The 13,285-nt window shown below is 36.9% G+C and overlaps 2 protein-coding genes across 4 annotated transcripts; one reads left to right on the top strand and one right to left on the bottom strand.

The window, feature by feature from the left end:
* Positions 1-933: 933 nt before the first annotated feature.
* Positions 934-5,465, top strand: HDH (histidinol dehydrogenase). The gene is made up of 14 exons (XM_087320378.1): positions 934-1,102; positions 1,308-1,426; positions 1,516-1,568; positions 1,796-1,868; positions 2,092-2,193; positions 2,302-2,403; positions 2,536-2,607; positions 2,703-2,765; positions 2,851-2,892; positions 2,992-3,051; positions 4,442-4,552; positions 4,630-4,797; positions 4,875-4,965; positions 5,203-5,465. Exons 1-14 carry the CDS (start codon positions 961-963, stop codon positions 5,460-5,462), a joined length of 1,458 nt encoding a protein of 485 aa, XP_087176504.1. The 5' UTR covers positions 934-960; the 3' UTR covers positions 5,463-5,465.
* Positions 5,466-7,185: 1,720 nt separating this feature from the next.
* Positions 7,186-10,232, bottom strand: ERV1 (Erv1/Alr family protein). 3 transcript variants are annotated; one of them, XM_087320376.1, is made up of 7 exons: positions 9,465-10,230; positions 9,221-9,331; positions 8,989-9,069; positions 7,955-8,008; positions 7,804-7,868; positions 7,650-7,727; positions 7,186-7,565 (listed from the first exon to the last, which is right to left on the bottom strand). In XM_087320376.1, exons 1-7 carry the CDS (start codon positions 10,143-10,145, stop codon positions 7,466-7,468), a joined length of 1,170 nt encoding a protein of 389 aa, XP_087176502.1. In that variant the 5' UTR covers positions 10,146-10,230; the 3' UTR covers positions 7,186-7,465. The 3 variants fall into 3 exon arrangements, 2 of the variants coding, with proteins under 2 accessions (XP_087176502.1, XP_087176503.1); XM_087320377.1 differs by having other exon boundaries at positions 7,955-8,002; positions 9,465-10,229; XR_015529854.1 differs by lacking the exon at positions 7,186-7,565 and having other exon boundaries at positions 7,804-7,882; positions 9,465-10,232.
* Positions 10,233-13,285: the final 3,053 nt, after the last annotated feature.

Below are 13,285 nucleotides of genomic sequence, written 5' to 3'. Positions count from 1 at the left end.
ACACATTAGTTACTATTATAGAGTGGTGGTGTGTGCACACACTTGCCTATTCTTAAGGTGTGTTCACGCCCTAAAGTAAGTTGAGTTTGATTCTCAATAGTGATATTTGAAATTTTTGATGGCTAAACTTTTGTGATCTTTGAATTTTCTAGTCTTTTAAAAAAATTGGCCAGGTTACATGCAAGTAATGGGGTTACAAACTTCGGTCAGGTTAGACATAGGTAGACCAATTGGAAAATTGAACCAGGCAGGGGGGCAGGTTGGAAAAAATAGTCAGTCAGGTTAGAAACATTGGGCCAAGTGAGAAGTGACAGAGGCAAGAATAGACCTAGGTTAGAAATGGCAGATGCAAGGACAAAGGCGGGTTAGAAATGGGCACAAATTATTCTAGGATAATGATTTAAAGGGTGCAGATTTCACGGCATTATCGAAGCGCTCCTTGCACCGTCCATGGCATTGATGCCCTCACCATGCCTATTTAATATTTGGCTCGAAATAGACACAAACCATGCATAGGCATTCAAACCATATACATGTATCATCATCATCATCATCATCATCATTATCATCATCACACAAGAAAATCATAGAAACCCTAACCCTAACCCTAAAATCACATAAATCTAACCTAAAACATAATTTCATATGGAGAGGAGGAGGAACTTTCCGGCACACTCCATCCTTCCACCGACAAGAAGAGGCGGAGATTCCTTCCAGCACATGCAAAACCAGGAGAATCGCGATATGTGTTTTGGTTCTTTTTGTAGGGGGTTCCTACCAAAACTTCTTTCTGGTGCCGGAAAAAGTCTTAATGTTTGTTTAGATTTTCCGATAAGGAAGAAGAGCCTCTAGTTTTTTGTTTTAGTTCTATTTTTATTTATTTTTATGTACTCTTCCCCTCTGTCCTAAAACGGAGGTTTGGAGAGATAAAAAGCAGAGAGAAATTTGAGAAACAGAGGAATGGATACTCTTCTCTTCAGTGGAGGAGGCAGAGTTTCGTTTCGCGAGGTTTTGCGGCGCCAAGAACTTAATTCGAGCAAAACCCATTTCGTCTCTCTCCATTCTTTCGTCTCTGTCCACTCTCCAAGCATGTCTCTCGCAGGTAAATCAAAATTCTCTTCTTCGTCTTCCTCTATATCTCTTTCTTGCTTAATGCATTGCTAAATAATATAGTGCATGTAATTCCACCCTTTAATTTCTTGTTTTTATTGCACCCTCTACCTGTGTGCGTTCTTGTTTAATTCTATGCACCTCATTTTTATGTTACTTTCTCCATTCTTTCCTCTGAAATATTTCTATTACTATAGTCAATGCAGTCTGCTCGGTTGATGTTTTGAAGACCTATAAACTATCTGATCTATCTGATAGCCAACTGAAAAGCCTGCGTGATCGCCCTCGAATTGATTTCTCTTCAATATTCAAAACAGTTAATTTTTGCTATTTTTTCCTCATTTGTTTCATGCAATTACTTGTTTTGCCTCTATATTTTTCGTATTTCTGTGACTTCTTGTTCAGGTAGGACCTATTCTGGAGGATGTTCGCAGTCGTGGTGATTCAGCAGTGATAGAGTAAGTATCATCCTTATTGTGTCCATAATATATGTACATTGCATCTGCAAATGCCAAGGGGATGTCTATGATGTTTATTAATGAAATCACTGAATAGAGTGTGTAGATATTCTTGTTCATCCTGATTGTTCTGATGACAGTAGAGGTAGAGGTGGTGTGCATGATGTATAATGTTTGATCTAGCAGCACAAAGCAAAGGAATTAACTTTACCAGGTATTCCTGACAGCTATACCACAAAATTCGATGGAGTTAATCTAGAGACCGTGCTTGAAAGAGTGGACGATCTACCAGACCCAGAGGTATCACTGCTTATTCCCAAAATTCTTGATTGTGCCTTTGAAAAACTTAATGAAGGTGTATTATTGTTTCAAACATGCTAATAAGATTTCCATTCAATTTCTAGCAAGTTTTTTGATTGTGTCCTCAAAAGACTCAACCAGATGCAGTCATCGTTTGAGCTTGATTTTACGCAATGTTAGTTTCTTTTTCTAACAAATTTCTTGATCAAATACATCTGAAAAGCTCAATTCAGATGTGAAAGCAGCATTCGATATTGCTTATGGAAACATATATGCATTCCATGCGGCGCAAAAGAAATATGAACTTGAAGTTGAAAACATGCCAGTATGTCTCTTTTTTCTTTATCTAGTTTGATATTACTCGAAGTGAAGCTGATTCATACATCATTCATTAGATGTCTACAAATTAATGTCTCCATTTTCTTTTAAGTAGGGAGTGAAATGTAGAAGAGTTGCACGAGCAATCAATGCTGTAGGTCTATATGTACCTGGTGGAACAGCAATTTTACCATCAACTGCCTTGATGCTTGCAGTAGTAAGTGCTAATTATCGATTGAGATAAGAAGGATATTTACGCCAACCTTGTCTTGATCTGCCACTTCTTAATTGATAACGAGGATGTTTAAGAATAGTTGAGAGATGCCTTGAACTCTCTATACTTATGTAGCCTGCCCAGATTGCTGGTTGTAAAACAGTCGTCGTTGCAACACCTCCAAGAAAAGATGGGTCTATCTGTCCTGTAAGTTTTGAGTGACATTTTGTGTGATTTGTACACTATTTTGCTTGACTCTTTACACTTTCAGGCACAAGGTTGTAAAATCAAATCATTTTCAGGAAGTTTTATATTGTGCAAAGAAAGCAGGTGTCACATTTATTTTGAAAGCAGGAGGTGCACAGGCAAGTTTTAGTCTATATGAGAGCAGCATTAACTTCCATGATTGTCATTTAGTTTAAATCTTTATTCTTCTGATTAACTATCCAGGCTGTTGCTGCAATGGCATGGGGAACTGCAAGCTGCCCTAAGGTTTCATGTCATTTATGTAGTTTGGATGGTATCTGTTTACATTGGCATACCGACTAACTGATAATATTACTTTGATTTATGTTATTGGCTTATTGATAGGTTGACAAGATTTTTGGGCCAGGAAATCAGTATGTGACAGCTGCAAAGATGCTATTACAGGTCTGCATAATTCAATGTGTAATTAGTATTGACCAGTTCATATGAAGAACCATATTTCTTGGTAATATTATAGGGTATTGTCAGTGTTTTCTAATGTCTAAGCCTGCTTCGATGAGTTTAAATATAGAAAACCTAAGCCTCTCTATTACATTCCCATGCGGCAACATGAAACCAGGTAGTTGTTCCCTAGCCTGACACTCACACGCACTAATGTATTATGTGTGGATGCCACCTGTCTTTTCAATTCTTATTAGTTGCGTCTGTTTATCAGTAAGTTGAAACTAGATTGTGGGGTGAATTTTCCATTCATAGCAATTGTGATCATCTCTTCGAGACAAGATAAGTCCAGTTGAGAAGAGCATCTCGATGTTTCATGAATCAAAGAGGAAATTAAAAGTGGGGGCGCTACTGATGTCAACATTAGTGATGAAGTAGCTAATGTTGTATGATGAAGTAGCTAATGCTACATTTATGTGTTTATATGAATTCTGTTTTACATTGTGGGTGAACCAGGTTCAACTATTGTTGGACGTGTAGTTAACTAAAATCTTGACATCAATATTCTAGGATATGTTAAAAATCTTTAGAATACTGAAATAAGTAATTAAAAGTCTTTATGTGTTCATATGAATTCCATTTTACATTGTGGATGGACCAGGTTCAACTATTGTTGGACATGTAGTTAACTAAAATCTTGACATCAATACTCTAGGATATGTTAAAAATCTTTAGAATACTGAAAGGAGTAATTAATTGCAATGCTTAAATAATTATTTTGGGTGTAGGATGTGGGTGTTTAATCATGCATTAAGAAATATGAGCAACGCAAACCCATATAGGATCATGTATGGACACCTCATCAAAGAGGTTGAGTTTCATTTACATCCTACATAAGAGAGCAGATGCATGTTTGAAAGAGCACAATAATAAATATGGGCAATTCAAACCCATATAAAGATCATGTATGGACACCTCATCAAAGAAATTGGGTCCATTTCCATCCTGCATAGAAGGTGTAGATTCATGTTTCAAAGAACACAATACGAATGACATTTATACATAGAAGTATTGCTTTACTCAGTGTATATTCCTAAGAAATATGTGCAATTCAAACCCATATAAAAATCATGTATGGACACCTCATCCAAGAAATTGAGTCTCATTTCAAACCTGCATAGGAGGTGCAGACTCACGTTTCAAAGAACACAATATGAATGACATCTATACATAGAAGTATTTCATTAGTCAGTGTATATTCCTTCTCTTATTATCATTCTTTCTTGTTTCACATCTGACAGAAGTGTGGCTTGAAACTCCTCTTTTTCCAGTGCTGTCTTCAACCATTTGCAGCCCATTTCCTCCGCTGAATTGGTTTGGCTTTTTTGAACAGAATAGTGAGGCCATGATTTCAATAGATATGCCTGCTGGTCCTTCAGAAGTTCTAGTTATAGCTAATAAATCTTCGAGCGCACGCCATGTGGCAGCTGATCTACTTTCACAGGTATAGAACCCTGGAAGAGCTTGACAGTGTGAATTTTTTCCATGAGTTTGGATGATATTATACTACTGTTTCTTTAGGCTGAGCATGGGCCTGACAGTCAAGTAGTACTTGTTGGGGTTGGAGAAATCGACTTAAAATCGATTGAACATGAGCTAAAGAGACAGTGTGATGAGCTGCCACGGCGTGATATAGCCATGAAAGCCCTAGCTCATAGCTATACTCTTCTCGTCCCTAACATGGAAGAGGTACAAAATTATCTGTACTTGATATAAACTTATTGTTGATGCCTACAAGTAATTAATCAAGCTGGTTTTGGATTTAGGCTTGTGCCTTTTCCAACGCATATGCCCCAGAGCATTTGATTATCAATGTCGATGATGCAGAGGATTGGCTGGGTCACATTGAAAATGCTGGTAAGATTTGGCTGTGATCAACCTATTTATGTGTTGGAAATGACTAAATTTGTTTGGTTAGTATACTAAGGGATAGTTTATTGAGTAACAAAAGCTAACTTTGATTAGCTAATCTAATGGATGATTGGCATTATCTATAGGGAACAATGGCTAAATTGTTAGTTAATCTATTAATTGTATATTTTAATGGCAACAACTGTGAAATTTGGTTATTAATGAATGGTGTTTGGAATTCAGGCTCAGTTTTCTTAGGAAAATGGACACCTGAAAGCGTTGGTGATTATGCTAGTGGCACTAATCATGTTCTACCAACATATGGCTATGCTCGCATGTATGGGGGTGTTTCACTTGACTCGTTTATGAAGCATATGACTGTGCAATCTTTGACTTTGGAGGGGCTACAAGCCCTTGGTCCCTCTGTAGCAAAAATGGCTGAAGTTGAAGGGCTCGATGCACATAAGCGGGCTGTGACCTTGAGACTGCAAGATCATGCGTAGACACCAAGATCATGGGTAGTCAAATAAAATACAGAAGAACAGTTACATGAGTGCTATTTAGGGTGAAGTGAGATCTATCTAATAAAATGGCTCCACTCTCAGACCATGTGAGCTCTATGAGATTTAAAACAGTTATATACAAATGAATATGCATACATGCGTGACTTCAATTGCACTCATTTTGCTTATGGATAAGCATGAATATCTTATCCATTTTTTTGAAACAAATGGAATGTGAATCGCTGTATTTTTTTTGTATTGATTGTAACTTTTTCTAGACATATGATTTATCTATTAAGGTAGGTTCATTTTCCATAACGTGAAAGTTAGTTTCTCAAGAAAATGATGCTTTATAATATATTGGTGGCATATAGAGCAGTGCCCAGATGCTATTACAATCAATGTAATGATCATATAGATTGTAGCAAACATGGAGAATATATCATCCTAGTCAGAAAACATGAAAATGATAACAGAGCTTGAGAAGGAAAATGTGGATCATTAGTTTAAATAATATAATGAGAAATATTTCATTAGACTTGTTAGAAGAAAATCTCTTTCCATTCAAGGCTTATTGAAAGATGTAGTGTTGTTGTTTTTGCTCTTTCATAAAGTTTCATAACAATTAATTGTCCATGCTATTTGGAGACAAAAGGATTTCACTCATAGATTTAGAAGTAAAATGCAAAATGACTTGTTATGAACTTTTACATGACCCAATTTTTTGTTCCATAAGGAAGCACTGGAAGGGTGTGTAAGGAGGCATAAGGGTATACAATGATTCTTGGATTCCATAAATTTGGTATGTTGCTTGCGGATTGTGTGGCCCAAGGGTTGACTAGGCTTCTACACCATATTCAATAGTCTCCAACATTAAGTACATCAAATTGTATATCTCATTTGAAAATGCTAATATCGTCTACATTGATCAAACCTTTGTTTACATTGATATCAACTATCATTAATGTTTTATTATAGTGCATAAATATTCATCCGTATTTTCTACCATCACATTACAAAACATGCAATCACTAGTAAGCATGCAAACTCAATGGACTAACATAAATTCATACACATCTCTAAGCATATGCATATTTTGACCCTTAAGTATCACTAACAACCTATGTGTTTTTTGCATGAGTATTTATCAAGTGAGTATAGGTGAGGATGTGTAGATATAGATAAATAGGCAAATAAAAATAATATATTTTATTATCCTCTCAAGAGATCAAATATGACCTATGAGACAAAATATTACATTTTCACATAACACATGAAAAAGAGTAGAAACTCTCAACAACTTGCAATTAAGAGTCCACTGTGTGGCTGTGGGAGAAGTTTGCCAAAGATATTGGGTTTGCTCAAAGATCTATGGAATGCATAATCAAATGTGATGGAAGGTAGAGCGTTGTATCAAAGTGCGATCCTGAGACTACCGAATTTGTTTGGGGCAAAGTGTGCATGGTCAATTACTCTCACCACCAAAGTAGAATACCATAAGGAATCAAAACTTAGTAAACAAAATGATTAATTTTATGCTAAATCTACAATGAATGACCACATCAAAAACCCCACACAATGTCATTTATCTTAAGCTTTTGTCTCTCTAATGAACTATGATAGTCTTATTCAATAGATTTCTTATTTCGCTGAGATCAAGGCACAATCAATTCCAATTACTTTTTCTCAAACTCCACTTATCTAAATTAATCAAGACTATTAATGAAATAATGATTTTGGAATTTGGTGGCATGAGAAAGCAATGAGGCCGTCAAGGATGATGCATATCCTTAATGTGCTTTAATTTGCAACCAAACATGAAAATGCAATGGAATAGATGGATTTAGCAATTTTGCATGCAATAGAAATATGTTTCTATCAGGTGTGGTTCATTCTTTTCTCCATTTACATGACTTATGACAATCATCACTGATGTCCGAAGTTGTCTTTCAATTGGCAACTGCAATGTCTTCATTGCTGAATTCATAATCACTACCTCGTTTTTATCGCATCCTTCCTTGCAAGTTACATGCATCATTATTGCAATGCAATGCGCCCCATCTTGCATCAACACGATGGCATGGAAAAGTTGGTTTTTGCAAGCTGAAAGCGAGTCAAAACAGTAACATTACACGAATGCCATAGGAAAGTATATCTGAGCCCTTACACATAAGAGGATTAACAAACCTTCTATTGACTATGTTGTGCACCTTGCACATCCATTGTGCAAGCTCCACGCCAGAACCGGCTTCTACAGGATTGGCTCTATATAATAAGCATGGAATGTTAGAAATTTGCCAATAATATGTGTACCACAAAACTATGTAGACATAGCACTCACTTCAGGATTTCCTTGAAATGATCTGCACATTCTTTGCATGGATAAAGCCGTGAAATTATTGCCATCTACAGATTCATGTCTGAATATATGAACATTTCTTAGTATTTTAACAAACAGAAAACAATAATAATAATGCATTTAATAAGCTTACCAACTCTTTTGCATCCCTTCGTTGCTGCCTTGTTGGCTTATCTGGAAACTGGAAGTAAACAGAATAAGAACTCCGCACTCTTTTACATTTTTGTGACTAGTATTGCTTAATGGCATGTAAAATAACTTAAGTTAACAAGAAAACCCCAAAAATATTGCATATAATGACTTTATGAGGGCACCCAGCAAAAGAAAGCAAAGGAGATAATCTCCTATAACCTACCAACTATTGTCAGCAGTCATACAGAATACAGTGAAATTTCGTATGAAGAAAGAGTATGTGTGATACGACGGCTGACGAAATATGGATGTCTCTGGGCCAGAGTGCCTGACTATGTATTCAACGCACATCCAATTTGTGAAGGCATCAAATTCATTAAACATCAATAGATCTAGCAGAATTATCGCCCTTAAAAAAAGCCACTGTCCTAAAGTCACCAGGGGTGACATACCTCAAATATAGTTTTCATCCTCAGTTATATAACAGCAAAACAATATGCCAGCTTAGTAATAAGTATTACCTAACCGTTGGCACATCCAACCCAGACAAATGCATGTTAAGAGCCATCTCTCAGTAATATTACATAGCTTTATCTTAAATTTGCTAATTCTATTGAAACATTTTCCACATTGCTTATCTCTTTAAATGAATTTCGTGGCATTTTTTTCTCTGTAGCTACTACATCCTTAAGAACTTGAAAATTTTGCCCTTTTTTTAGATAAAAATTACAGTTTCATATTTCTGTATCCTCTCATTTCCCTAAATCTAAGGTATGTGACATTGGAACTTAAAAGCACTTGTACTTTTTCTGACAAAGTGTAATTAAATCCTGGTGTGTCATGGCTCTAAGATGTCAATGGACAAGCCATTGGATTCAAAATGGATGATGTTCCCACTAAGATTAACTAGTATTCTCCGCACTTGTTCTATTGCAAGTCATTGCTATGCTGACAACATAACAAATATATCTATATGTTTGGTGTGTGGATTGCCTATGCATCAGTATTGACAATAAAGATAATAATCTCTAGTACCTGAGCTGCAAGTGTATGAAGGAAAATCCAAGTAGCGTGACCTATCTGTTCCTTTGACACGGGTTCGGATGATGACAAACCCTACATATTTATGCATGATCAAAGTCTCATTCAGAACTCTATAAAAGAACACATGGACATAGAAAAACGAAAATAAATTCTTAAACCATCAACAAATTCTCTTTCAGAACTCTAAATAAAGATAAACATAAAGAGAAAAAGATAATCTTACCACCGATTGATTGGCTATGGAGGCTTGAAGATCAGTATGATTTTTGTTGCTATGGAGATTATCAAGCTTTTGTAGAGTATCTATATTGCCTTTACGTCCATTACTACTTATCTATATAAAATATATGGTTGTAAAATGAAAAAGAAACAGAAAAAACTTAACTCTCACTTCAGAATTCTATAAGAAAAAGTATGCATGAAATTACGGAAAACATGGATGAAGAACACAAAAGGAAACATTTTACCATGGATAGATCATTTGAGTCCCGAATATCGACACGATCCTTGACACGATGTAGATCACCGAGCTTTTGCAAATATTCAATGTCTTCTTTACCTCCATACCTATTGATAATATCTCTTTGCACAGCTTGTAAGCCTCTATTTCTTTCACTGATAGTATTTTTTTGTAGAGATTCAATGTCTTCCATAACTCCAAGTCTACTAATAATACCATTTTGTACAGCTTCCATGACTCCTTTACCTCCGTATCTACTCATAATACCTCTTTGTAGAGATTCCACGTCTTTTTCACATCCATATCTACTGATGTATTCAGGTTCAAGCAACGATCCATCATCTGAACTAAAATCTGAACCTTTTAGGGTTTCAACAAACCACCGATTGGGCCTGCGAAAGAAACTCTTTCTGTTATTCTTACGAAGTCCGAAGAAAGTTCCATGAAGAGGAAGAAGAGGAAATGATCGGATATGGCCAACTTCTTCTTCGTAGTCCACCTCCTCCTCCTCCTCCTCCTCCTCCTCGACAGCTTGAGGACGAATCTTGATGCAGTGTTTGAGGCTATGGAGGAAATTGGAGAGAGGAGGTCCGTCGCAATGGAACGGCGCGGGCCAGGAGAGGATCGCAGAGAAGATGCTTCCTTTCCATTCCAGAACCGCGTCTTGGAGCTTTGGGGGGGAAGCCATGATATGAGGATGGCGATGGCGATGGCGATGGCGATGGCGATGGCTATGGCTATAGCTATGGCTATGGTTATGGCCTCAGAAATCAATCAGACAAGATTTGCAGCTTCCCAATATAAACACAAAACACAATTTACAACTAACACAAGTGAGGGGGGAGGGTGGACATTTGGGAGATTCTTGGGCGGGCTGCGGGCGGACAACCCGCCCGGACAGGGCAGGCAGGACATGTAGATGGTCCACCCCCTAGGCTTTTTACCTTCGAAACGTTGTCACGCACGTCTTCGCACCCGACATGCTTTTCCTATATAGGAAAAGTGTGCCCTTGCTAGCCACTCCAACTCCTTGCACGCCCATCTGCTAGCACACAAATTTCCTATATATATATATATCCATAGATTGACCCCATGCGTGATATGCGTGGTATTCGACATCCGCAATATTCGTAGTATTCGAGAATATAAAATTGCTCCAAGAATATTATAAAACCATTCGTTTATGGAAAATAAATTTACATAATAAAAATTATTCAATTCACTTATTTAAAAAAAAAAAAGGAAAAATCACCAATTAATCGAAAAATGGAAGGTCTTCAAAAATCAAAACCACTAGTGGAACCCATTGAGTGCCTCAAGCTTATAGCCATTGTTGCTTCTTTTGCTTTTGGCCTTTTGCCCATGGTATCCTTGACAACAACCTGTGGATTGTTGTTGTTGCCCACCCCTGCCAAGACATCCCCTCCTGTGATCTCAAGGTAAACAAATCATGGAAAAATTTTATAACTTACCCCCCCCCCCCCCTTGTTTCTCTCCTCCTGTCTTAACCTATATTTATGTGAAATGATACCTTTGATGAGATTCTTCTTTCTCTTCTACTTTGAACCTCATTGACTCTTTACATTTGATGGGTTTCTTTCTGTTTCTTTTTGTTTTTCCTTTCTTTCTTTTGCTACCCAAGCTTAGTGGTATCTTTTATGGATTCCTTCTGATTAACCTAATTTGAGTGATCTCTATCTTGGATCATATTTGTTTTACCCTAGTTTGATTGATATCTCTTATTGCTTTGTACCGTTTTGCCCAAGTGTATGTCTTACGAAGGAGGAGGAAAGGACGCAGTCGAACCCTAAATTTCGAGGAACCGATGTTTGATGTTGTTCCCTATTGATTGTTGATTGCTATTCCCTACAGAGCTCTTCTCTATTCGCTACTCATCGAATGCATTTTTTCAAAAAAAAAAGGGAAAAAAAAAAGTTAACGAATATTGGAAGAAATATTCTTATACGTATTCGTTGGTATTCGTGGGGGAGGCGCCATGAATGCGAATATCTCAATCTATGTATATATCCATGCATCAATCCACTTTTTAACTAGTGTGCCCCTGATAGCACACACATTTCCATTGGGTTTTCGTGTTAAGTATCTAGCGCCCCGAGACGCCACTTGTGGAGACCAAGGCACCAACAAAAGAGACCCCGAGCTCAAGGAACCATTAAGGAAACAGGGGATGGAGTGAACCTAAATAGGAAGCATTGTAGCCAATGGGCAAACTAGTGTGAATGCAACTCAACAAGCTTGTAAAAAGCTATCAAAACTTAACACCCTTGGTGTCTTTTGTAGGTTTTCTCCTTTCCTTTCACTCTATCTCCCTAATCTTCTATTAGAGATAAGAGTGATTAGGATTAAGAGAGCTAGTTATGTGAAACCCTAATCTCTCTACTCTTTGTATGGTGCTAAACCTCTTTGATAATAAGAAGCGGTGTATTCATTTCTTTTGTCTATATGTCTATTTCTATTGCAAGAGAGAATAAAGTGAGAGAGAGAGTGTGTGTCTGTGTGTAAGTGTGTAAGTGTAAGTACTAAATACTAAGGTTAAATAAAGCTATTAGCTCAAGGGTGGTCAACAACCACCCCTTGCTTGATTCGCTACCATTAGGTTATACGTTGGTCCAGATCCTAAGCTCAACAATATTGACGACACATTAAAACCTAAACCCAACCAATCAGGTGGGTCGTAATGGCATAAGGACATCTATGGTGGTTCATGTGTACATTTGAACTCACAACTATTTTTGTGGAAATGTCTATGGTCGTCTCTTCTATTGGAGCTTGAAATTTTGAAATGGTTTAAGAGATGAAGGTAAAAGATCCATTGGAGCTCTCGGATTGATGTTATGAAGTATGTGACCATTGAGAATAAATTACTAAAGGCATGAAGGATGCAGTGGCAAGATGCTAAAATGTCAAATTTGGAATATTACAGGGAGAATGTTAAACCCTTGATGTTGGCCCCAATATAAGGTGAAAATGACAAAATGTGTCCAATTGCATCTCATTGTCCCCATTGTCTAATTGCATCTCTCTAGATCCCCCAAAAGTTAATGAAAACACTAACACTAATAAAATAGAAAAGTAAGCACTTAAAGGAAATATACTAACATATTAACAGATAAAATAAGAGTGTTAAGGGCAATAGTAAACTAAACAAAAACATCACACTTAACCATAAATTCAAAATGTGTAAATGGCTTCTTCCACTAATAGTATTGAGACATTAATTGATTCCTACCTTAGTCACGAGGTGCAGTTACGTTTATTGTTTATATAATTTGCTTCACATACAATGGGATTTTAACTTGTCAATTCATTCTTATCGGGGTCAAGTGGGGTAACACCCTACTGCTAGTGAGACAAACGAAACATTGTGTGAACCACTCTCGAGCATATCAACACAGTGAGCTAACATCACTCGACAAACCACCCTCTTGCACTTCCTTTGACCCCATGCATAGATAATTAAACATGAACAAGTAAAAGATTTAAGTAAGTTTTCAAAACTAATTAATTACTTAATTTGTTAATGATGACACAAAGTCTATATAGCAACCTACTCTTATTTGCTATTCAAGACAATCATACTCAATACAATGTGGAGCTCACGTCCTTCGGATAGAAACTTAGGGTTTGACATTTTAACTGAGGATAAGAAAGCTAAAAAACCACAAAGTAAAGCTAAAGTTCAAAAGAGCATTAAAGTAAGCTCTTTTACACTATAATAGCTAATAAGTCTTTGTCTCTTTGCCCCCTTTTCTTTGCCTCTAGACTTGTTCATTTGGTACCAATGCAATGTGATATCAATGGGAAATG

This window comes from Azolla caroliniana, unplaced genomic scaffold, assembly GCF_043228905.1.
Source record: "Azolla caroliniana isolate FFs.n. ecotype wild unplaced genomic scaffold, voAzoCaro1.0.p SCAF_5, whole genome shotgun sequence".
NCBI classification, from domain to species: Eukaryota; Viridiplantae; Streptophyta; class Polypodiopsida; order Salviniales; family Salviniaceae; genus Azolla; species Azolla caroliniana.
The sequence above is the reverse complement of the archived record's forward strand: the minus strand, read 5'-3'. Positions and strand labels throughout refer to the sequence as shown.